Raw genomic sequence first — 25,972 nt, 5'->3', positions numbered from 1 at the left:
TCAACTTTTCTGAAACTTAAAACGTGCTTGTTTTCTACCTTTGCCTATATCAGATGAAAGGTCATTAACATGAAACATTATTTTTGTTTTTCTCTCTCAATAAGTGGTGTCTGACTGGGTGAGTTTTGAGCATTTTGTTTTTATTTCAGATTTTCAACATGTAGAACTTTTTCTGTGTTCAATATTGAGGCAATTAGTTGAATAATTCTACTTTTTGGGTACCATTGAAGAACTGCCGATTGACTTGTCAAGACAAGCAATAGACCATATGAGAAGGGTGAATGCATGGTAGCTGTTGAGTACGTTGACGATGCACTGAGATTGTTTACTGCTCTGTATCAATTAAAGGAATATCAATTTCATCCCGGATGATACCAGTTTATGAAATTTGAGTTCAATCCCGAACGTAGATCCTATCTGCATGGAGTTTGCACATTCTCCTGTGTCATGCAGGTTCCATCAGGGTGCTCCAGTATCTTCCCTCAGCCTACAACTGTGCAGGTTGGTCGGTTAACTGGTCACTGTAGATTGCCTCTAGTGTAAGTGCAGTGGTAGGATATGGTAGAAATAGGGAGAATTTAAAATCAAAAAGGATCCAAACCTCTCCTTCCCATGTATTTATCTAGATGTGTTTCATGTTGTTAAATATCCTCATATCAGCCAGGATTTCAGGCAGCTCATACCAAATACACAAAATTCTGCATGAAGTTGCCCTCATGTCTTTCTCACCTCTGATTTACACCAACACCCCTTTAGTTTCTAGCACCCACACTTTGGGAAAAGGACTATGCCCCTCATAATCTTACATGTTGAAGTTACCCCTCAATTTTGCGTATTCCAGGAAATAAAGTCCTCATCTACATAACCTTTCCTTATAACTTAGGCACCCAACTCCAGGCAACATCCTGGTATAGTGGGTTCTACTTAATTGGAACACATTGGGACCAGACATTTTGGCTCAATTAACTGGTTGCCCCAATTAGCTGAAGTTTCACGGAAATAGTTAAAAAAGTATAAAAATGACAAACAACCATTTAACCAAGTAACAAATTATATATTTAAATGAAATATAGAATAAATTAAAACACTACCAAAACTACTACACTATAAAACCGTATTGTCCTGCCTTTTCCCTATAACCTTTGACACCTTGACTAACTAAGGACCTATCAAACTCCACTTTAAATATACTCAGTGACTTGCCCTCACAGCTGTCTGTGGCAATGAATTCCACAGATTCACCACCCTCTGTCCAAAGAAATTTCTTCTCATCTCTGTTCTAAATGGATGTCCTTCAATTCTGAAGGTGTGCCTTCTGGTCTTAGACTCACCGACTACAGGAAACATCCCCTCCATATCAATTCTATCTAGGCCTTTCAATAATTGAGGTTTCAAAGAGGAGCCCCTGCCCCTATTTTTCCAAACTCTAGCAAGTACAGGTCCAGATCTATTAAATGCTCCTATGTTAACCCTTTCATTTTCCGGAATCATTCTCGTGAACCTCCCTTGAACCCTAAAACTCCCTCCAATGTCAAAACATCTGTTTCTTAAATAAGGGGCCCAAAACTGCTGACAATATTCCAAGTACAGTCTGACCAATGCCTTATAAAGCCTCAGCATCACATCCTTGCTCTTATATCGAATGCTAATATTGCATTTGCCTTCTTTACCACTGACTCAACCTGCAAGTTGACACAAGGATTCCCAAGTCCCTTTGCACCTGTGATTTTTGAATATTCTCCCCATTTAGAAAATAGTCTACGGCTTTATTCCTTCTACCCAAGTGCATGACCATATACTCCCCTCCACAATATTCCAACTGCCACTTATTTGATCATTCTCCCAAACTGTCCTTTTCAGAATCCCTGCTTCCGCAACACTACCTGTCCCTCAACCCATCTTTGTGTTGTCTGTAAACTTAGCCATAAAGCCATCAATTTCATCATCCAAATCGTTGACATATAACATGAAAAGACGCGCTCCCAAAACCAACCTTATGGGACACAAGTAGTCACTAGCAGCCAACCAGAATAGGCCCCCTTTATTCTGACTCTTTGCCTCCTCCCAGTCAGCCAATCTTCTATCCATGCTAGTTTGGGCTCTTATCTTGTTTAGTAGTCTAATGTACGGACAGCACCATGTCAAAGGCCTCTGAAAATCCAAGTAAACAACATCCATTGATTCTTTGTCTATCCTGCCTGTTATTTCCTCAAAGAACTTCAGATTTGCACCTAAGGCAGGGGTTCCAAACCTGCGGTCCATGGCATAAGAAAGGTTGAGAACTCCTGCCTCATGGAAACCATACTGACTGGCCCATTTTTATCATGCAAGTACCCTGAAACATCATCCTTAATAATTGACTCCAACATCTTCCAACCACTGAAGTTAGGCTAACTGGCCTAAATTTTTTGTAGTGCTGAAGTGGTAAAATCTTTTCATTTGTACCTGTGGTCGTTTCTGGCATCTCCAAACCTGAATGCTTGAAGCCGCAGTGAGCAGTTCTGAATTATCTTACTGCATATTACTCACCAACTATCAGTGGCAAGAATCACTCCTTTCTGAACACAAACACACAAGCACGGTGTAGTGTCTAATGGCCACACGACGTGCATGTGAGTGATGCTAGCTAGAAAATGTTCAGCAACCATCTTCTGTCCTAATTAGGTGGCATAGTGTTCCAAATAAGCAAAGGGAATCCTGGCTATTTTCTCTGTTTATGTTCTTTAAGAGTTGTCCCAAATAAGCAGCTGCCTCAATTAATCGTTGGCTCAAATAACCAGAATTGGCTGTATATCTTTTCTGCACTCTTTCAATTTTAATAACATCTTTCCTGTAAGAGGATGACCAAGACTACTCTCAATCATCCACGTGTGGTCTTACCACCATCTTATACAAGAGCAACATAATTTTCCAACTCCTACACTCAATACCTTGACTGGTGAAGGCCAGTGTGCCAAATACCTTCTTATCCTGTCTACTAGCGATGCTACATTTAGTGAACAATGGGCTATTCAATAACACTCTTGGATCCTTCTATTCCATAGCTCTCACTAGTGCCCTACCACTCACTACTTAAGTCCTACCTGGTTTGAAATGCTGTAACTAACATCTGCCAGATTCAAAAGACACTTGCCAATTCTCAGCCCATATTCTTAGAGGCTCATGAGACCATGGATTTGCACCTTGGAAAGTCTCCAGGGCGCAGGCCTGGGCAAGGTTGTATGGAAGACCAGCAGTTGACCATGCTGCATGTCTCCCCTCTCCACACCACCGATGTTGTCCAAGGGAAGGGCATTAGGACCCATACAGCTTGGTACTGGTGTCGTCACAGAGCAATGTGTGGTTAAGTGCCTTGCTCAAGGACACACATGTTGCCTCAGCCAAGGTTTGAACTAGCGACCTTCAAATCACTAGACAAACGCCTTAACCACTTGGCCACACGCCAGCCCACATACCTAGCTAATTAAGATCCCCCTATAATTTTTCATAACTTTCTGCATTAACTCTATACCACCTACTTTATTAACATTTTTTATTAACACAGGCTTTTTCCACTGAGGCAAGGGGAGAAAAAAACCAGAGGACATGGGTTAAGGGTGAGGGGGGAAAAGTTTAAAGGGAACATTAGGGGGTGCTTCTTCACACAGAGAGTGGTGGGAGTATGGAATGAGCTGCCAGATGAGGTGGTAAATGCGGGTTCTTTTTTAATATATAAGAATAAATTGGACAGATACATGGATGGGAGGTGTATGGAGGGATATGGTCCGTGCGCAGGTCAGTGGGACTAGGCAGAAAATGGTTCGGCACAGCCAAGAAGGGCCAAAGGGCCTGTTTCTGTGCTGTAGTTTCTATGGTTCTATGGTTCTATTTGCAAACTTAACAATCATGCCTTGTGCAGTCACATCTAAATAATTTATACAAATTATAAACAACAAACATCCCAGCACTAACACTGTGGCACACCACTAGACAAAGACCAGAGAGAAAACCCCTGATGATCTGCCCTTGTTTCCACCAGAATCAATTACAAATCCAATATCCACTATCTCCCCATGGGTCTCATGAGATTTAAACTGTCAGAAAGGAACCTGTCAAAGTCCACAGAGACATCTTTCATTTCCTCTCTTGATTACCTTCTCAAAGAACACCAAGAGTTTTGTCAGACATGACTTCCAATGCAAAAGCAATGACGACTGTTGCAAATCAGACTTTGTTTCTCCAAATGTTGGTAGTTCTCAGAATCCCCCCCCCCAGCAATTTAGTCACCACTGTCAGTCTCACAGGCTTGCATTTTCTTACCCTTTTTAAACAATGTTATGACATTAGCCACATTTCTGGCCTGGAGAACCTTACCAGTGGCCAGAAATAAAACAAAAATCTCTGTAAGGACCTCTGCAATTTCTTCTTGGAACTTGTGTGAGTTGAGAGAACGCACTAGGTCAGGCCCCGGACTTTTAAGATGTCCAATTACCTTCTCCCTGGTAATCTGCATGTGGTCCAAACAATACTATTCAACTACCTCATTCTCCTAGCTTCTATTGTTTTCGTTGCAGTAAAATCTCCAGAGAAATATTCACTTCGAATCACAAATTTAAAAACAAATTTGTTTTGGAAGAAACTACTTATCAAATTGATACTGGAAGAATGTAAAACAGGAATTTTGAGGACAGCCATCTCCAAATTTGCCAGATTTCAAATTGTTGGTTTTCTACACTTAAACCAGAGAAGTCAATTACCTTCACAGTACCACATTCTAGAAGTGTTTAACAATCTAGCAGCCCAAAGGATCCTTCTGCGATTGAAACCTCACACATATGCGGGAAGTAATTTCCCCATCCTATCATTCCTTCTTCGCTTTTGTTACCCAAAGCTCCAGCTTACCAGGTCACACATAAAACAGGTTTGAAGCAAAACTGGTCCCTATTGCAGCGCACCCTTAAAACAATCATAGCATAAATTGTAAGTATTTTGCTGTTTTCACTGGGTACCGTATAAATATCCGACCGGAAGTCACACAAAAGAAAGAAACAAAACTGGGCAAATTTGCTCCAACTGTTCATTATCACGACCTGCACGTCAATAAAGCTTTAAAACCTGATCTGCATGTTTCATGGATGATTGCTACCAGCTTTCACAGAACTACTAGATTATTTGTGTGCAGGCCATGGGAACAGAGTTGATGCTAGAGAGCACAGGGGTACATAAGGGGTGGGACAATGCTACATATTTCGCAGGTTCTCTCAGCCTGACAGATGAAGTAAGCTAAGAAACCCTCTCGATGAGGAAGCTTGGGGGTCACATGCGATCTATGGGAGTATCAGACATAGATTGATAGATCTGGAAATGGCAGTAAGCAGTCCATAGATCTGAATAGAGTATTGACAACACATATTTTCAATAAATATTAAAGAGGTTGCTCCTAAGCATTTAAAAATAAATAAAATAATCTATTAATTCCATAAGATGTAGGAGTAGAAATATACCACTCGGCCCATCGAGTCTCCTTGCCATTCCATGATGACTGATTTAGTATCACCCTCAACCCCATTCTCCTGTCTTCTCCCCATAACCTTCAACTCCCTCACCAATCAAGAAGCTATCAACCTCCACTTTAAATATATCCAATGACTTGACCTCCACAGCCATCTGTGGAAATGAATTCTACAGATTCGCCACCCTCTGGCTAAAGAAATTCCTCCTCATCTCTGTTCTAAAGGGATGTCCTTCTCGTCAGAGACTGTGCCCTCCCCCACCATAGGAAACATCCTACTCATGTCTGCTCTATCAATGATATTCTTCCTCACTCTTTCAAACTCAGCAACTAGTGCGCTGTCGGAGCAGTGCTGCCAGGATAATCAAGGACACAACCCACCCAGCCAACACACTTTTCGTCCCTCTTCCCTCCGGGAGAAGGCTCAGGAGCTTGAAGACTCATAGGCCAGATTTGGGAACAGCTTCTTTCCAACTGTGATAAGACTGCTGAACGGATCCTGACCCGGATCTGGGCCGTACCCTCCAAATATCCGGACCTGCATCTCGGTTTTTTTGCACTACCTTACTTCCCATTTTTCTATTTTCTATTTATGATTTATAATTAAAATTTTTAATATTTACTAATTTTTACTATTTTTAATATTTAATATTTGTAATCCAGGGAGCGGGAAGCGCAGAATCAAATATCGCTGTGATGATTGTACGTTCTAGTATCAATTGTTTGGCGACAATGAAGTATGAAGTATAACTAGTACAGGTCCAGAGCCAAAGTGTCCTCATGTGTTAACTCTTTCATTTCTGAGAATATGTTAACACTTTCTTTCCAGGGATCATCCTCATGAACCTCCTCTGGCCCTCTAGTACCAGCCATCCTTTCTCAGATAAACAGCCCAAAACTGCTCACAATACTCCCAAGTGCAGTCTGATCAATGCCTTATAAAGCCTCAGCATTACATCCTAGCTTTTACATTCTAGTCCTCTCGAAATGAATACTAAACATTGCATGTGCCTTCCTTACCACTGACTCAACCTGCAAGTTGGCCTTTAGGGATTCCTGCTTGGGGATTCCCAAGTCCTTTTGCACGTCTGATTTCTGAATTCTCTCACTCTTTTAGAAAACAGTCTACATCTTTATTTCTTCTACCAAAGTGCGTGACCATACAATTCCCAATATTTCACCTGCCGTTTCTTTGCCCATTCTCCTAATCTGTTTAAGTCTTTCTGTAAATTCCATGTTTTCTCAACACTTCCCACCCCTCCATCTATCATTGTATTGTCCACAAACTTGGCTACAAAGCTATCAATTCCATCATCCAAATCACTGACATACTGTACAACTTGAAGCGGTCCCAATACCTACCCCTTCAAAACAACACTTGTTACCAGAAGTCAAAAGAAAATGCCCCCTTTATTCCACTGCTTGCCTCCTGCCAGTCAAACAGTTTTCTATCCATGCTAGTATCTTTCCTACGATTCCATGGGCTCTTATATTGTTTAGCAACCTCATGCGTGGCAACTTATCAAAGGCCTTCTGAAAATCCCAGTAGATAACATCCACAGACTCTCTATCCTGCCTACTATTTGCTCAAAGAATTTCAAAAGTTTTTCCAGTCCTCAGGAACCATTCCAGAATCTAGCGATTCTTCGAAGATCACTATTTCTTTGTTCCTCATTACTAACTCTTCAGTTTCATTTTCCAGTGGTATAATCTTTTGGTATCTTCTTTTATATCATTGACTAACTTAACATCATATATCATATTTTCTCTCCTTATTGCTTTAGTTGCCTTCTGTTGAAAAGCTTCCAAATCCTGGATTTGGCACTCCACTGTAATATGATATACCTGACTTCAGCTTCTCCTTCTCAAACTCAAATTCATGCACGGTTCCTTACTTTCAGTGTGACGTACTCATTTTTTGAAATATGTTATTAATATGTAAATGATAAACTTTTGATTTCTTTTTCAAGGATCAAGGTTCTTTGAAAAATCAACTTTATTCGCCATAAAAATTTACATGTATTAGGAATTTGTGGTGTACTGTATGTTGGTGTGACATGCACTCAAAAACAACAATATTCAACAATTATAAGAAAAATTGTATAAAAAAATTAACTTTGAGGTCAAGTACAGAAATGGAATAAAAATGTTCATAAATACCAGCATGTATTCACGATGGAAAAATAAATATAAAAAGTGGCTTAAAGTATTTACACTGCAGTACAGAAGAAACTTTTAAGATGGTGTGAAGTTTTTGTTTTAATCTCCCTATGGCGCTCTCCAAAAGGGAGCTTTTGGATAGGGCAATTTGCTAGGTGGATAGCAAAGGAAAGATATGTCGCATACAGTTTCTCCGGTTAGCGGACCATTTCCCTCCACGCCTCTCTGACATAGTGGGGAACAGCGTACAAGGCAAGTTACAGCAGTGCTTTGCCATTGCCTTTCTGCCAGGTGAGATTCCAAAGAGATTACCAGCTCGTAACCCAGCACAGATGGAAAGCGTGCAGGGGAGCCAGCTGAATTCAAACTCGGGACCTTTCGTCCCGAAGTCAGACGCTGATGCTACTACGCCACCAGCCGGGTCAGGTGGGTAGTATCAGCAATAATTTTTCCTACCCACTTCTTTGCTCTGGGCACATACATGTTCTGCAGTGATGGCAGATTACAGCCAGTGATCTTTTCAGCTGACCTGATTGTAGTTTTTGTAAACTGTGAAAGGATGCTGCAACAAACCAGACAGTAATGGCCGATGTGAAGATGTTCTCTATGATGCCAATGTAGAATTGCAAGAGTATTTTCTGGGGAAGACGGAATTTTACCAACTGCCAAGCCTTTTTGTTAATGAAAGAGGTATCATTCCCCCACGAGGTTCTGCCCAAGTATCTGAATGAAGACAGTGCTAACTACTGAGTTGTTGATGATGAGCGGGTGGAGAGGAGGTATATTTCTCCTGAAGTCGATATGTGTCTCTGCGATTGAGGGCATTTAGCTCTAAGCTGTTGTGATTGCACTAGGAGACTAGCTTGTTAACTTCCAGATGATACTTGGATTCAGTGCCTCTGGTGATTAGTCTGATGACAGTGGTGTCATCTGCAAACTTTTATCAATTTAACAGACACTGTCATTAGTGTATAGCAAAAGTAGGAGAAGGGAGAGCACACATGTGCGGTGCGCCAGTGCAAGGTGAGTAGATAAGGATATGTGCATATCTAGTCTCGCAGACTGCCTTCTGTCAGAGAGAAAGTTTGAGATCCACCTGCACAAACATCCTTACATATTCACTTTGTAATTAAAATGAGCTGTACATACTGATGTAGTACTCATTTGCAGGAATTACAACAGGGAAATGAAGACATACACTTCCAAATAAGTTTGAAGTTCTTTTTATGTGCAGTTTACAAATAAAAAAGCAAATCGATCAAATTTCTAGATAATTTCAAGTCCATGTGGAAAATGATATTATTGTAGTGGGAATAGTTGACACTAGAAAACCATGTAGTACATTTAAAACCTTAGCTCTCTATTTAACCTGAGATGCATCTTCCAAAGAATTTGAAAAACAAATCGGAATTTCTTCAGAATTTGTCGTTATTAATTTTAGTAAATATGAGGGATAAGGGCCATTACTAACTTCAGTGAATATGAAAAGCAATGTTATCAAAATGCTCCAGTGTTTTTTGAAGAACGTACACAAAATGCTGGAGGAAATGCTAGACAGAATCTATGGAGGGAATAGACAGTTGACGTTTTGAGCCAGTGCTTTCTGAAGATATATTGTTGTCACCAATATAGATAAATTTGTTGCCAGAGTAGACAAATTTGAAAATGTTGACATTAAAGTAGGGGGGTAAAGCAGATTTGTTGCTTTTATTGAAAATTCTTTGCTTACCTCTCAGTTGACCTCTTCTTCATGTTTCTTTGTTCTCCACAAGGATTGTTTATTTTTGGTACGTCTTCTTCCAGGAAATCTTCATCTTCAGTGTTAGATAAACCTCCATCCAAACTGGAGTTTGGAAATTTATGGGTATTACCTTGCTTTTCTCTGTGTTCAGTCTCCATTTGAGACTCTTCTTCAGTTTTAAATCTTAAATGGTCACTGGATTCAGTTGCAACACTGCTGCATGAGGCAGAATCATCACTGCAACCAGTATCCATCGATTCACTGCCTTGGTGCCTCAGCTCTCGCGTTGGCTTACTTTTCAGCCCTTCATCCCGAAAACCCTTTGCAAATGGATTGAAGTCTATTTTCAACTGAGTGATCTTTATGTTCTGATAAGCAGTTACAGCCACAAACTCTGTCTGTGGAAAAGTGAAGGTGTGCACATTTGGGCCACTGAGGGAAATTACATCAGTTGACTTGTCAGCAGAGATGATATGCAAACGTGGCAGGTACCGGTGCATGGAATGAAGGATGATGTGACCTTCTTGATCTAAAGTATTATTGGTAAGTTTCAATTTATGAAAGGTTATGGGTTGCCTCATCCAGTAGCTCCCACTGGAAGGTGAATTGGGATGAATGTACACCCTTCCAAGAACATGAGGTTCTGCTTTACCATTTAATTCCCAACACTGACCATTCCATTTGTAGCGCTGGTTGTCAACGGGAGCAATATCCATTACCAAGATGTAATTCTTCAAAGAATCTAGGCCCAAGATGCAGAATCTGCAGTAGGGGAACATGCGCCGGCCACGTTTTGTTAGAACCATCTCTGTGCCATGCTTGTAAAATTGATTCCACATTTCCTGGTTCTCTAAAGTGACACAAACATTCCCAGAATGGCACTCAAATGGATGACTGGCTGTCCCTGGCATCAATCTGTTACTTTTTTCCAGAAGGCAACCGATACCCCCAAGTTCTTGCTTTGCCACGACCATGCTGTGTTCAGTACCACTGCTGCCACCAGCCTTCTTAACAAGGACAAAGTATGCAGCAGGTGTGCCAGAGTTTGCTGGGGCATTGCTCTCTTGTTCTGTGTGTTCTGGCTGCTGTTTCTCCATGTTCTTTTAAAGTTAAAAATCAAAGAGAAAAAGTGAGAGACCGAAAACGAGTATGAGATATCCAAAACTGTCGTCAAGAGAGGCCCATAAGATACCACCCTGTAAAACACAAACAAAAACATATATCAAATAAAGTTTCAATAGCACCTCACAATCTCTCTATATCAATGATACAATCTCACAATCTCATTCAGAAGAACTCCACCTCTCAACTCAAAGTAGTAAATTATCAGCACTATATAATGATGAATCCTGATAGTTAAAGAAGTTTCTAGCAGGGAATGAAAATTAATCAATTTCCTATCTACAGTCAAGTCAAAATCAAGTCAACTTTATTGTCATTTAACTACATACGTGTCTATAACATATCTGACCATATAATATAAAGAAATGAGACAATGTTTCCCTGAATCAGGGTGTAAAGCACAGTGGTACACATAACACACAATAACTTATGAAGGTAAAGATAAAATCTACAGATGAATTACACATACATAACAAACTAAAGTGCATAAATTAAATCTCATAAGGAACAGATCAACCAGTGACATTCGAAGGCGATGCGTCAGGGAATTCAGAAGCCTAACGGCCTGTGGGAGGAAATTGTTTCCCATCCTGACCATTCTTGTTTTTATGCATTGGTGTCTGCTGTTAGATGGTAGAAAATCAAAAAGAGGATGCTGAATGGATGGGTGGGATCCTTAATAATACTAAAGGGCCCTGTGTACACAGTGCTCCTAATAATTATCCCCAATGGATGCTAGGAAGACCCATATGACATTACTTCCTACAAAGCGAAACCCAATGGAAGCGATGCTTCACGACCAGATGAACCCAGCGTCTTCTATGCCCGCTTTGAAAGGGAGAACACAACTACAGCTGTGAAGATCCCTGCTGCATCTGATGACCCCGTGATCTCTGACTCAGAGTCCGATGTTCGGCTGTCTTTAAAGAGAGTGAACTCTCGTAAGGTGGAAGGTCCAGATGGAGTACCTGGTAAGGCTCTGAAACCTGTGCCAACCAACTAGCAGGATTGTTCAAGGACATTTTCAACCTCTCACTGCTACGGGTGGAAGTTCCCACTTGCTTCAAAAAGGCAACAATTATACCAGTGCCCAAGAATAACATGAGCTGCCTAAATGACTATCGCCTGGTAGCACTCACATTGACAGGGATGAAATGCTTTGAGAGGTTGGTCATGACTAGACTGAACTTCTGCCTCAGCAAGGACCTGGACCCATTGCAATTCACCTATCGCCACAATAGGTCAACGGCAGATGCAATCTCAATGGCTCTCCACACGGCTTTAGACCACCTGGACAACACAGGCACCTATGTCAGGATGCTGTTTATCAACTTGAGCTCAGCATTTTATACCATCATTCCCACAATCCTGATTCAGAAGTTGCAGAACCTGGGCCTCTGTATCTCCCTCTGCAATTGGATCCTCAACTTCCTAACCGGAAAACCACAATCTGTGCAGGTTGGTGATAACATATCCTCCCTGCTGATAATCAACACTGGTGCATCTCAGGGGTATATGCTTAGTCCACTGCTCTACTCTCTATATACACATGACTAGGCATAGCTAAAATACCACCTATAAATTTGCTGAAGATACAACCATTGTTGTAGAATCTCAGGTGGTGAGGAGACGGTGTACAGGAGTGAGATATGGAGTGCTGCCACAACAACAACCGGGTGGGGGGTGGGGGGGTGGCTACTGCACTGGACTGCAAGAAGCTGCAGAGGGTTATAAATCTAGTCAGTTCCATCCTGGGGGTACTAGCCTATAAAGTACCCAGGACAACTTCAGGGAGCAGTGTCCATTATTAAGGACCTCCAGCACCCAGGGCATGCCCTTTTCTCACTGTTACCATCAGGTAGGAGGTACAGAAGCCTGAAGGCACACACTCAGCGATTCAGGAACAGCTTCTTTCCCTCTGCCATCTGATTCCTAAATGGACATTGAATCCTTGGACACTACCTCTTTTTTTAAAAATATACAGTATTTTTGATTTTTTCATGTTTAATCTATTCAATATACGTATACTGTGATTGATTGATTCATTTTTTTCTTCTCTTCTATATAATGTATTGCATTGAACTGCTGCTGCTAAGTTAACAAATTTCGCGTCACATGCCCGTGATAATAAACCTGATTCTCATTCTCACTGTCCTTTGTAGGGACTTTTAGTCCGATGCTCAACTGCTCCCATGCCAGATGGCGATGCAACCCGTCAAGAAACTCTCAATGGTGCTCCAGTAAAACATAGTTAACATGGCAGGGGGAAATTTTGCTTGTCTCAATCTTCTTAGGAAGTGGAGCCATTGCTGTGCCTTCTTGTTGAGGGAGGTGAATATAAGGGACCAGGTGAGGTCATCCATGATGTGAACTCCCGGTAACTTGGTGCACTTAATTCTCTCTACAGAAGAGCCATGTATTCGTCAAGGGGAATTACGTAGTACATCTACTCTTCCTGAAGCCCACAATGAATTCCTTTGTCTTCTCCAGGTTCAGACTTAGGTTGTTCTTCTCACACCAATCCACCAGCTGCTCCGCTTCCTTGCTGTACTCTGTCTCATCATCGTAACAGCTGAGATATTCGTATGCTCCTTGGCTGGATCCATCCTTTGGGTAATAGATCATATCCAATCAGACTCCATGATGTAAATCTTCCATTTCCATTGACTATTTGCTGTTGTTGGCAGCAGTCTATGATGTGCAATTATGTCAGGTCACTCATCTGAGTGCCACTGGTACCATGTAACCCAGTACTACCTGTCGCACGGTCGGGTGGTCGGCGACTAAACCGGCTCTCCCACCAGGCTTGCCTGGTGAGGAGGGTGGCTAGACACCCCGCAGGACGAAAAACAAGACCTGTCAAAGGGCAGATAAACCCTCTTGTAGGGTCAATGGCCATCTAACAAACATGTGCCGTGAAGCGCGGAAAGGGCATCCCTTGCATCGAAGCTTGGTCTGGTCATTCACTGCAACAGAACTTCTCTCAGCTGTCTTGGACCCCACCATGCTGCTGGATCCGGGAGGGGATGTCGAGAGGGTGGGTCTGGACCTGTGCAACCCCCTACTCACCTAAAATCCACTCACGCACACGCTGTTCCTTTCTGAGGAGTGGGGTACCCCACTAACTGACTGAAAAGAACCATCATCATCCTGTGGGATGGATAGCCAGAGAACGATGACATGCAGTTTACTACATAGATTGTTGGTGACACTACTTCATGATTAACTCATCGTGGTGCACAGATGTGGCAGTTTTGAGTCAGTCCTGCTCTTCCCAACTGGAGCATCTAGCAGCCAAATATCATCCATTTTATCTGCCAAGGGAGCTTTCTGCCATAATCCTGTTTGCCTTTGGCTAACATCAGGCAGGCACTGGAGGAGCTGAACACCGTGATTAGCAGTCGTGAGACAGTGCACCCTGATGCCTCCCAGATTACTGCACTGGACTTCAACCAAGCCAGTTTTAGGAAGTCTCTGATCATCTACCACCAACATATCACCTGTTACACCACTATCAAGAACGCTTACTGTGTTATTCTACGCCTGCAATTTGGCAAGTCTGATCACCTGACTACTTCTACTCCAGGCGAAAGGCAGATATTGAGGACCATGAAAGTATGGGTCAAAGGAAGTGGACAGCATTTACAAGACTGCTTTGAATCTGTAGATTGGACAATATTCAGGGAACATATGTCACAGTTGTCACTGACTTCATCAAGACCTGTATGGTTCAGTATGTGCCTTAGAGAACATACCGGACATACCCAAACCAGAAGCCATGCATGAACCATGAGATTTGCAATCTGCTGAGGGCTAGATCTAGGGCATTCCAGAACTCTGCAAGAAGTCCAGGTGTGACCTAAGAAAGGCAATCTTAAGGGCAAACAAAAAACAATTCCAAGCGAAGTTAGAAACAGAATCAGATGCATATCAGCTATGGCAGGGTAAGCAGGCCGTCACTTCCAACAAGGTGAAACCTAACATAAATGACTGCCATACTTCACTCCCAGTTGAGCTCAACACCTTTTATGCATGCTTTGAAAGGGAAAATAAAATTACGCCTGTATGAATCCCTGCACCATCTGGTAACCCTGCAATATCTTTGTCAGAGCTGATGTCAGGCCCTGATGGTGTACCTGTTAAGGCACTGAAAACCTGTACCAACCAACTGGCAGGAGTGTTCAAGGACATCTTCAATCTCTCAGTGCTGCAGTCAAGAGATTCTCAATTGCTTCAAAATGACATCAATCATACCAAGGTGCCCAAGAGGAGCAGGGTGAGCTGCTTCAGTGACTGTCACCCAATTGCACTCACATCTACTGTGATAAAGAGCTTTGAGAAGTTGATTGTGGCTCAAATTAACTCCTACCTCATCAAGGACTTCGACCCACTACAATTTGCCTATTGCTACAATAGGTCCACAGCAGATGCAATCTCACTGGCTTATCCACTTGGCCTTCGACCATCTGGACAACAATGATACCTACATCGGCTGCTAACTTTGTGTTCAATACCATCACCCCCTCAGTACTAATCAACAAATGTCAAAACCTGAACGTGTTTACTTCCCTCTGCAAATGGATCTATGACTTCTTTAGCAGGAGAACGCAGTACATGTGGATTGAAAGTAACATCGCTTCCTCACTGACAATCAACACAGGTACACCCGCTGCTCTACTCTCTACAAACTGTGTAGCTGGGCACATCTCAAAGCCATCTATAAATTTACTTATGACGTAACTGTTGTCAGCAGAATCTCAGATGGCAACAAACAGGCATACAGGAGTGAAACAGATTGGCTGGTTGAGTGCTGCCTCAAGAACAACCTTTCACTCAATGTCAGTAAGATCAAGGATTGAGTATGGGCTTCATGAAGAGGAAGTCAAGAGAACACACACACACCAGTCCCCATCAAAGGGTCAGCAGTGTAAAAGATGAGCAGGTTCAAGTTCCTAGGTGTCAGTATCTCTGAAAAATTTTCCTGCGCCCAACATATTGATGCAATTACGAGGAAGGCATGTTAGTGGCTGTATTTCATTAGGAGTTTGAGGAAATTTGGCAAGTCAAAGACTCCAGCAACTTTCTACAGATGCACTGTAGAGCAGCGGTCCTCAACCACCGGGCCGCGGACCGGTACCGGGCCGCAAAGCATGTGCTACCGGGCCGTGAGGAAACAATATGAGTCAGCTGTACCTTCCCTCATTCCCTGTCACGCACTGTTGAACTTGAACACAGGGTTGCCAACTGTCCCGTATTTGCCGGGACATCCCGTATATTGGGCTAAATTGGTTTGTCCCGTACTTCCCCTGCTAAGGTACAGCGCTCCTATGAAATATTTCGTGCCGAAATGGCGTGAAGCGAAGAGCAATTACCATTAATTTATATTGGAAAAAATTTTTGAGTGTTCCCAGACCCAAAAAATAACCTACCAAATCATACCAAATAACACATAAAACCTAAAATAACACTAACATATAGTAAAATCAGCAATGATATGATAAATACACATCCTATGTAAAGTAGAAATAATATATGTACAATGTAGTTGGGAAGATGAAGGCGAAACCAATTTGTGGGGGGATAAATTGGCACGTACTCGCATGTGCACATCACATGCCCACGTCACGCATCTGCACACAGGTGCCTGTGCAAGGCTTCATGGTCATGGTAGTCTTTCCTGGGGTAAGGTGTCCTGGGATTTGACTGCTACTTTTGTCCCTTATTTAGGAGTGAGAATGTTGGCAACCCTAACTGTAAAAGACATGTTGAGGTGAGCTTAACCCTACTCGAACACCCTTCCCCCACCCCCCCCCCCCCACCGGTCGGCCCACAAGAATTTTGTAAATATTAAACTGGTCCACAGTGCAAAAAAGGGTTGGGGACCCCTGCCGTAGAGCACTGGTAGCATCACTGATATGGAAGTATCATAGCACAGGATTGGAAAAAGCTGCAGTGGGTTTTAAACTCAGCTGACTCTATTACGGGCACTAGCCTCTCCACCATCGAGGATATCTTCAAAAGGTGATGACTCAAAAAGGCAGCATCTATCGTTAAGGATACTCCACCACCACATGCGCTTTCTCATTACTGCCAGAGGGATCATACTGGAGCTTGAAGAAACACACTCAATGCTTTCAGAACCCCTTCTTCTCCTCTGCCATCAGACTCTGAATGGACAATTAACCCATGAACACTACTTCACAATTTTGCTCTTTTGCACTACCTATTTATCTATCTATCTTATTTTAATGTATAGTATATTCTATGTATTACACTGCACAAAGTTCAAAGTACATTTATTATCAAAGTATGTACATTTGGAAGAGAAAGTTTGAGAACCCTTTGTAATTACCTGGTTTTCTGCATTAATTACTCATAAAAACATGGTCTGTTCTTCACCTAAGTCATGATAATAAACAATTGTACTTCTCATCAACACTGAGCACACTATTTAAACAATCACAGTCTAGGTTCAAAAATAAGTATGTGAACCTCTGGGGTAATGCTTTCTACAAAAGCTATTTGAAGTCAGGTGTTCCAATCAATGAGTCTAGATTGGAGGTGTGGGTTGTAGAAGGGCTCTGCCTGAGGCAGCACGGTAGCGTAGTGGTTAGCACAATGCTTTACAGTATAGTGACGCAGGTTTAATTCCCGCTGCAGCCTGCAAGGTGCTTGTGCGATCTCCCCATGACCACGTGGTTTCCTCCAGGTGCCCCGGTTTCCTTCCACATTCCAGCAGATGAACTGACTGGTAGGTTCATTGGTCCTGGTAACTTGTCCCATGATTAGGCGAGAATTAAAATTTTGGGATTGCCGGGCAGCATGGCTCAAAGGGCCTGAAGAGGCTTCTCCTTGCTTTATACCAGTAAATGAATGAATAAATAAATGAGACAAAGTCAGGTTAGTGACAGAGTCTGTTCTTCTCAAGAAAGATCCATTTATGTGCACAATGTCTCAATCAAAACATTTTCCAGATGATCATAGAAGAACAATTGTAGAGATGCATGAAGCTGGAAACCCTGAGCATTCATCAGTAAGAGGAAATTCAGTACTGTTGTTAATCTCCCTGGGAGTGGGTGTCCTGCAAATATCACACCAAGAGGACAATATGCAATACTGAGAGAGATGAAAAACAACCCAACAGTAACAGCAAACGACCTGCAAAAAGCTCTAGAACTTGCTCTGTTCATGCGTCCACTGAACAAGAATGACACAGAAGGACATCACGGTAGAAACCACTGCTCTCCAAAAAAAAACATTGCTGCACGTCTCAAGTTTGCAGAAGGCCACCTGGATGTTCTACAACACTTCTGGGAAAATGTTCTATGGACAGATTCAAGACAAAAGTTGAACGTTTTGGCAGAAATGCACATTGCTGTGTTTGGAGAAAAAAGGGCACTGCACACCAACACCAAGACCTCATCCCAACTATGAAGCATGGCGGAAGAAGCATCATGGTTTGGTGTTGCTTTGCTGCCTCAGGGCCTGGACAGCTTGCCAATCGCTGAGGGGCCAATGAAATCAAAATTGTATCAAGAGATTTTACAGGATAATGTCAGGGTAGCAGTCCATCATCTGAAGCTTTACAGAAGCTGGATAATGTAACAAGACAATGATCCAAAAGACAAGAGTAAATCAACAACAGAATGGCTTAACAAGAAGAAAATTTGTGTTTTGGAATGGCCAAGTCGGAAACTAGACCTTAACCCAATTGAGATGCTGAGGCATGACTCAAAGAAGGCTGTTCATGCAAGGTATCCTAGAAATATTGATGAACTGAAACAGTTCTGTATGGAGGAATGTTCTAAAATTCCTCCTCGCTGTTCAGCCATTATTGCTGCTAAAGGAGGTTCTACCAATTATTATATACAAGGGTTCACATACGTTTTCCAGCCTGGACTGTGAATGATCAAACAATACGTTCAATGAAAATATGAAAACTACAAGTGTTTGTACGTTATTAGTTTATACAGATTGTGTTCTGTCTATTATTGTGATCAGACCACAATTTATGACTAATTAATGCAGAAAACCAGGTAATTGCAAAGAGTTCTCAAACTTTTTCTTGCAACTGTATACATTATACAATTTTGAGATTCTCTCCTAACAGGCAGCCACAAAATAAAGAAACCCAAAAAGAACCCATAAATAAAGACAGTCTGATCTGGATAGACAGGGTCTGATTAGGAACAGTCAACATGGATTTGTGCGTGGAAGGTCATGTTTGACAAATCTTATGGAATTTTTGAAGAGGTTACTAGGAAAGTTGACGAGGGTAAAGCGGTGGATGTTGTCTATATGGACTTCAGTAAGGCCTTTGATAAGGTTCCACATGGAAGGTTAGTTAGGAAGATTCAATCGTTCGGTATTAATATTGAAGTAGTAAAATGGATTCAGCAGTGGCTGGATGGGAGACACCAGAGAGTAGTGGTGGATAACTGTGTGTCAAATTGGAGGATGGTGTGTAGCAGTGTGCCTCAGGAATCTGTACTGGGTCCAATGTTGTTTGTCACAAATATTAATGATCTGGATGATGGGGTGGTAAATTGGATTAGTAATTATGCAGATGATACTAAGATAGGCGGAGTTGTGGATAATGAAGTAGGTTTTCAAAGCTTGCAGAGAGATTTAGGTCAGTTAGAAGAATGGGCTGAAAGATGGCAGATGGAGTTTAATACTGATAAATGTGACGTGCTACATTTTGGTAGGACTAATCAAAATAGGACATACATGGTAAATGGTAGGGCATTGAAGAATGCAGTAGAACAGAGGGATCTAGGAATAATGGTGCATAGTTCCCTGAAGGTGGAAGCTCATGTGGATAGGGTGGTGAAGAAAGCTTTTGGTATGCTGGCCGTTATAAATCAGAGCATTGAGTACAGGAGTTGGGATGTAATGTTGAAATTGTACAAGCATTGGTAAGGCCAAATTTGGAGTATTGTGTACAGTTCTGGTCACCAAATTATAGGAAAGCTGTCAACAAAATTGAGAGAGTACAGAGAAGATTTACTAGAATGTTAGAAACATAGAAAACATAGAAACATAGAAAATAGGTGCAGGAGTAGGCCATTCGGCCCTTTGAGTCTGCACCACCATTTATTATGATCATGGCTGATCCTCCAACTCAGAACCCCGCCCCAGCCTTCCCTCCATACCCCCTGACCCCCATAGCCACAAGGGCCATATCTAACTCCCTCTTAAATATAGCCAATGAACTGGCCTCAACTGTTTCCCATGGCAGAGAATTCCACAGATTCACCACTCTCTGTGTGAAGAAGTTTTTCCTAATCTCGGTCCTAAAAGGCTTCCCCTCTATCCTCAAACTGTAGCCCCTCGTTCTGGACTTCCCCAACATCGGGAACAATCTTCCTGCATCTAGCCTGTCCAATCCCTTTAGGATCTTATACGTTTCAATCAGATCCCCCCTCAATCTTCTAAATTCCAACGAGTACAAGCCCAGTTCATCCAGTCTTTCTTCATATGAAAGTCCTGCCATCCCAGGAATGTTACCTGGGTTTCATCTCCTAAATTACAGAGAAAGGTTGAACAAGTTGGGTCTTTATTCAACACACATCAAAGTTGCTGGTGAACTCAGCAGGCCAGGCAGCATCTCCAGGAAGAGGTACAGTCGACGTTTCAGGCCGAGACCCTTCATCAGGATTAAACCCGCCGATAAGGGGGGTGCTGTTGTAGTCAGGCATATTTATTCAACCTGCTGATAAGGGGGGTGCTGTTGTAGTCTGGCGTATTTATTCAACCCGCTGATAAGGGGGGTGCTGTTGTAGTCTGGCGTATTTGCGTTCACCATCAACTTTGATGTGTGTTGCTTGAATTTCCAGCATCTGCAGAATTCCTGTTGTTTGGGGCTTTATTCTTTGGAGTGTAGAAGGTTGAGGGGGAACTTGATAGAGGTATTTAAAATTATGAGGGGGATAGATAGAGTTGACGTGGAGAGGCTTTTTCCATTGAGAGTGGGGGAGATTCAAACAAGAGGACATGAGTTGAGAGTTAAAAAGCAAAAGTTTAGGGGTAACATGAGGGGGAACTTCTTTACTCAGAGAGTGGTAGCTGTGTGGAACAAGCTTCCAGCAGAAGTGGTTGAGGTAGGTTCAATGTTGTCGTTTGAAGTTAAATTGGACAGGAAAAGAATGGAGGGTTATGGGCTGAATGCAGGTCGGTGGGACTAGGTGAGAGTAAGAGTTCGGCATGGACTAGAAGGGCCGAGATGGCCTGTTTCTGTGCTGTAATTGTTATATGGTACATTCAATGTGCAGAGAAAAGAAAACAAATCCTCCAAAGAATAATCACAACCAAATAGCATTCTGAACTTAAGTCCAGAAACAGAGACCCATAGTTCAGCACAGAGCTAAGTAAATGTTGAGGAGCAGCAATCTGAACCGGCCCATTCCTTGCTTCGGCCCCTGACACCCTGACATTTTCAATCTGGCCTGGTACCTAAACAGGCATCCAAATATTGGGTTCAATTGTCTTGATACACTCTGGAGCTGGATCCAACCACCTTGATTCGGCCTGTAGCGACCTCTCCCATTCGGCCCACTGCTTAAATCTCTGTCCCATCATTGAGTTGTCATTTTAATACACTCTGGGGCCTGGACCCCGCCACCTCGATTCGGACTGTGCCTGACCCTTCTGATTCAGCATGCCGCTTAAAGCAATCTAACCTCAGACTTCTCTCACTCTTGGTGCCGGGCCTGCTGCCTCGTCTTAGTTCCGCCATATCGAACTGCCTCCAAGTCCAAAGGAAAGTTACAGACTATTACTTACGAAGATCACTTGCCAGAAAAAGTGTGTATTTAGTAGTTTTCCTTGTTTCATTAGCCATCAGCCAGACGTTGCTGAGGTTCACCAATGCCATCTTAAGCCGCAAGTTTAAGGTGCTACAAAACGATAAATGTCATGACACACATAAGTGATAATGAACTTCATTATGATTCTGACTGTCAGATCCATGATTTAATTTTCCTAATTTACTATTTCAATTTTATCAACAAACATTTTGCAGAAAAGTAGCAAGAAGCCCATTGTGTTAAGTAGCTATTATGAAGACTGCAAATGCTGGAAATCTGGAACAACACACAAAATGCTAGAAGACCTCAGTAAGTCAGGCAGCGTCTATGGAGGGAAACAAATATTCAGTGTTATGGGCGAAGAGCCTTTATCAAGACTAGAAAGAGGGCAGTAGCCAGAATAAAAGGGTGGGGAGAAGAAACATGAGTTGGAAGGTAATAGGTAAATCCAGGTCATGGGGGAAGCTAGGTAGATAGGGTGGAAGGAGGGAAGTGGAAATAATGTGAGAAGCTGGGAATTGAGAGGGGAAAATGTCTGAATAAGATAGAATCCATTAGGAGAGGGTAGTAGACAATGGAATAAAGGGGTAGGGGAACCAAAGAGGAAGATGTGGGTTAGTCAGCAGGTGGTGAGGAAAATAAGGGAAATCAAAAGGGACATGGAAGGGAATGGTTACCAGAAGTTAGAGAAATCGTCAGGGTGAAAATATAATATTCTGTCTTTGTAGTCTCCAATGATGTGTTAACATTGACTTCTCCAACTTACATTCAGAGCTATTCCTCCATTTATTTTGCTGCAACATATTCTTTCCCACTGACCAACAAATGCCCCATGATCTTTTCGTGACCAATCCACACAAGCAATAATTTATTGCCACCAACCAGAACACCATTAAGATGCAGGTGCAAACTAGAGAACCCAAGGGAAACCAGCACAGAAAAGTGAGAACATACAAAACCCCACACAGACTGCACCAGAGGTCAGGATCTAAACTGGAGTGTTGAAGCTGGCTTTTGATGAGGCCTTGCATAGTAGCTGCACTAGAAATCACAAAGGACCTAAAATGAGTTGCAACCTGGATCCAAAATTGGCATGAGTAGAAGGCAGAAACTTTCCTGACTGAAAGCTAGTAACGAGTGGTCTACCTGTTGGGAAGAGGTACAGGACCCACTATAAGCATCTTAGCAATGGCTTTGTGCCCCCCACCAGGTTTCTGAGTGTTGCATGAACCCATGAACGTTATGCACTCTTTTGTAACCTTAATAGCAGTTTTTATGGCTTGCATTCTACTACTGATGCAAAACAACAAATTTGGTAACACATGTCAGCCATAATAAACCTGTTTATGATTCCACTCCACTCATTCCCTCTACATTTATTGTACTTACCCCTTCCCCTTTTTGCTCACTCCAAATGTAATAACTTCTGCCCACCTAACTAGTTCAATACTTTCCTGAGCTCAGAAAATTTTTCCTTAGCTATTTTACAAAAATGCTTTCAAAAAGATAATCATGAACTTGATCAGCTGCACATAACGTCTTTTTCTTTTAAAAATCCAGCTAATCCAGCGATTAACTATTTGGATTGGACCGAGTAAAACAATGTTATAACAACAGGGGCAGCTTATTTTACAAATATAACTGTTGTAAAGAAATTAAACACAATCTATTTCAAAATCACATATAATTAAAATATTACGTATTAAAGCAGATAATTCTAAATGTCTCTTCCTATTTCAGGGTAATATTTACTATGATTTCCCGACACGTAAAAACACCGCAAAAAGCAACCCACAACTCAACCCGATCAGGCGTATGTCAATATTACATACAAAGCTTTCAAATCATTCTTCTTTGCTAAATACCTACTTCAATGTGCTAGACTCTCCGCGGTCTAAAGTTGGAGGCCTGCTAAATCGGTATAACAGGCACCGATTGTCATGGCACGGATCAGAGATAACATGTGGAGCCAGCATTGCCCCCTCGGAGGGGGCTGGACGCCCGAGAGACAGGACGCAAATCGGCTCGATTTATCTTGCCTGGTTTAGGAAGGTTTGGTTTTACCGATGACTCAAACTCTGCTTGACATAACAACGGGATGAGAACGGGTCGGCGCGGGCCCTGCACCCGGAGCACATCCGCCGGTGTGCTCTCCGCACCGCTTCCTCCTCACCACGTGAACGTGAAATCGTTGCCGCCCCAGGCCGCTGCAATCGAGCTTCCCGATTTGATTTGGCGCCTTCCTCGATCCGCTCGGTCTCGGGGCTTTCATAACCAACGCCCCCCAGCACCCCGAACCTCCCACCGCTTCATCTCACGTCCTTCGGCTTTGCCATCTCCCCGCCACCCTCGTCGGACCAGGGTCAGAGCAGCGGGTGGCGCGGCCGAACGGCCCCGTCTTGGCAACATTGTTCGCCATCTATTCCAATACAGCAGCAGGGCGGAAGGGATCAGAAGTCCGAGATCTCCAATACACCGATTCGTGAGAAAGCCGGACAGCGATGGGCCACTCGATGTCTCCAATTCACACACGCTCATATCAGGAGACCATAACTTCCCAGCTGAATCGGGGATACACTTACCGGACAGGCGATCCCCTACCACCCCACCCCCAGTGTCCTCATATAATATCAGTCGGGGCAGGCAGCCTCCGGCTTTGCGTTCAACGTGAATGGGAGGGGGAGGGTGGGGAGTGCTGCTGGAAGGGAGTTCAGCAACAGCAAAACAGGGAGACAGCCTATCTTCCATCACACTCAAAAAAAAACCCACAAAACCGTGAGCGATAGCGCCAAATCGCGGGCCTTCCCGGAGATATCACAAGACCAAAAGCTGCTGGTGAAGCTAAAGGCAGTTTTTACAAAAAGGCGATTTGACTCTATATTCGATATGGGAACGGCAACGGGCTGCTTTTAAGTGTCGGTGCAGTGACTAATGTTTTCACACGTGCCCAGAGAAGCACAATTGTGTCAGTATACCTTATGTTTCTTGCGTCACCGCCGGGATTCCTCCCCCACCCCCCCCATCTCCACCCGCGCTTTGCCCTCAACACAGCAAGTAACTTGCCTCTTCGATTTAACTGGGAGGCTAGAGTTTCCCCTATTTACAACTGCGCACGATCTAAATTTGCAATGACTGCACATTCCCGCTTTGCTTTAACAATCTGTCACTGTATAATACCGTAAACTCCGAACAGTAACCAGCGGCGTCCAGACTTCGGTGATACACAAGTGACAGATCAGCTGTCTACTGCGATGAGCACACCAAACTCTGAGCATGTTCTGCACACGTTCTATTTGCTTCGGGAAATGAAGCCAGACTTCAAAAATGAGACTTACCCTCTCGTGCGAAAACAAGCCGCTGCTCTCGTCCGGTATCTGTAAACCCACACCCGATCCGTGTTAATCGTCCAGATTTTTTTTTAAATCCACGGATACGCGCAAGCTTCGCCGCTCTCTTTCTTTAACCACCGTGCCTCGATGATAATTCAGACCCTGTATGTGTACACCTGCTTTCCCTATAATGGCTGTGTGGATATTGTTGCCCCTAAAACTACCACCCCCACCCTCGCTCTCGGCGTGAATGGCTGAGATTTGGCTTTTTGGAACACCCTGCAAACCCTTTCGAGAAAGTGGAGGGCTCCCTCGGTTCCCACAATCCCACGGCTGCAGAAGGGCGGTAACCTCTAGGTGCTAATTTCTGCAGCTCGCCCAACGTTCGCCATTATCGCCGATTTACTCCTCCCTGCGCGGCATCACCTTCTCTCCCTTCCTTTGCTCTTCCACCTCTCCTGCTCTCTGCGATGCGATCGCCACCGCTCTTCAGCCGACGGGCTCCGGGCGCCTTCTGCACGGCCCGCAAGCCCGCAGCCTCTCGCACGCCATGCCGATCACGTGCCGCCCTCACCCCCTCCTTCCCTCCCCGCGGCTCTGGGCGCCCGGCCGGTGCACCTCGGGAAGGCGGCGGAGTGCGGGGCGACGGCGAGCTGCGGACGCACGGGTAATGGCGCCAGGCGTGCGTGTGAAAACCCAGGGCCTGCCCGGCATGCGGGTGCCCACCTCCTTCCCTCACGCGGCTCTCTAAAGACGGGGGGATGGGAAGGCGGGGTGCGGTGCCGCGCCGCGCCCCCGCGGGGAGACGACAGTGCCCTCTCGATCGGAAAGGTGTTATGCTTTAGCTTGGCCCCACACGACCCAAGTGCCCGCTCTCCGCTCCGACATTCTGCGCGACCTAACAGCTGCGAGAAGCCTGCGCGCTGACGCTCCTGCGCGCACCGAGCATGCGCCGGCCCATCGCCTCGCGTCGCTGGTCGGCATTCCATTCCCACCACGCCTGCGCGACGTGCTGACATTCCCTGCCGCCCGCGGCGGAGCATGCGCGGCGGCGGGTGCTGCTGTGCTTCGAGGAGGAGGCGGTGTCCCGGGACGGGATGGGGGGGAGGGGAGCGGGCCGGGGGCGCGCCTCGGGGTCGGTGCGCTGAGGGAAGGAAAGGGCGTACGTTGTTCGCGGGCTCCCGGTGCAAACAGTGCGCAGACACCACGCCTCTGATGGGCACCCGCGGAGGTTGCCGTGAAGGAGGGCAATGGACTTCAATTGTTCCCACATCTCCACCTCTTGGTTAGCTTTCCCAGGCAGCTGGCTGAGGGCTTGCCA

The 25,972-nt window shown here is 43.9% G+C and overlaps 1 protein-coding gene and 1 long non-coding RNA gene across 14 annotated transcripts in view; one reads left to right on the top strand and one right to left on the bottom strand.

Annotated features, from left to right (window-relative positions):
* The window catches only part of mgaa (MAX dimerization protein MGA a), a 104,357-nt gene extending 78,719 nt beyond the window's left edge, over positions 1-25,638 (bottom strand). For 9 of the 13 annotated variants that reach the window (XM_063052752.1, XM_063052808.1, XM_063052811.1 and 6 more), the window contains exons 1-2: positions 24,658-25,638; positions 9,381-10,588 (exon numbers count right to left, since the gene is read on the bottom strand). In XM_063052752.1, coding sequence (XP_062908822.1) covers positions 9,381-10,489 — 1,109 coding nt within the window. In that variant the 5' untranslated portion in view covers positions 10,490-10,588; positions 24,658-25,638. Of the gene's footprint in view, positions 1-9,380; positions 10,589-21,299; positions 21,413-23,191; positions 23,916-24,657 lie in introns of those variants that run through there. The other 4 variants (XM_063052759.1, XM_063052775.1, XM_063052780.1 and 1 more) reach the window with 4 other exon arrangements.
* The window catches only part of LOC134349020 (uncharacterized), a 42,571-nt gene continuing 41,896 nt past the window's right edge, over positions 25,298-25,972 (top strand). Inside the window, exon 1 of the long non-coding RNA XR_010018559.1 lies at positions 25,298-25,318. This is a non-coding gene — a long non-coding RNA (uncharacterized LOC134349020). The remainder of the gene's footprint in view (positions 25,319-25,972) is intronic.

This window comes from Mobula hypostoma, chromosome 1, assembly GCF_963921235.1.
Source record: "Mobula hypostoma chromosome 1, sMobHyp1.1, whole genome shotgun sequence".
Classification (NCBI taxonomy): domain Eukaryota; kingdom Metazoa; phylum Chordata; class Chondrichthyes; order Myliobatiformes; family Myliobatidae; genus Mobula; species Mobula hypostoma.
Note: the sequence above shows the minus strand (reverse complement) of the source record. Positions and strands in the feature narration are given on the sequence as shown.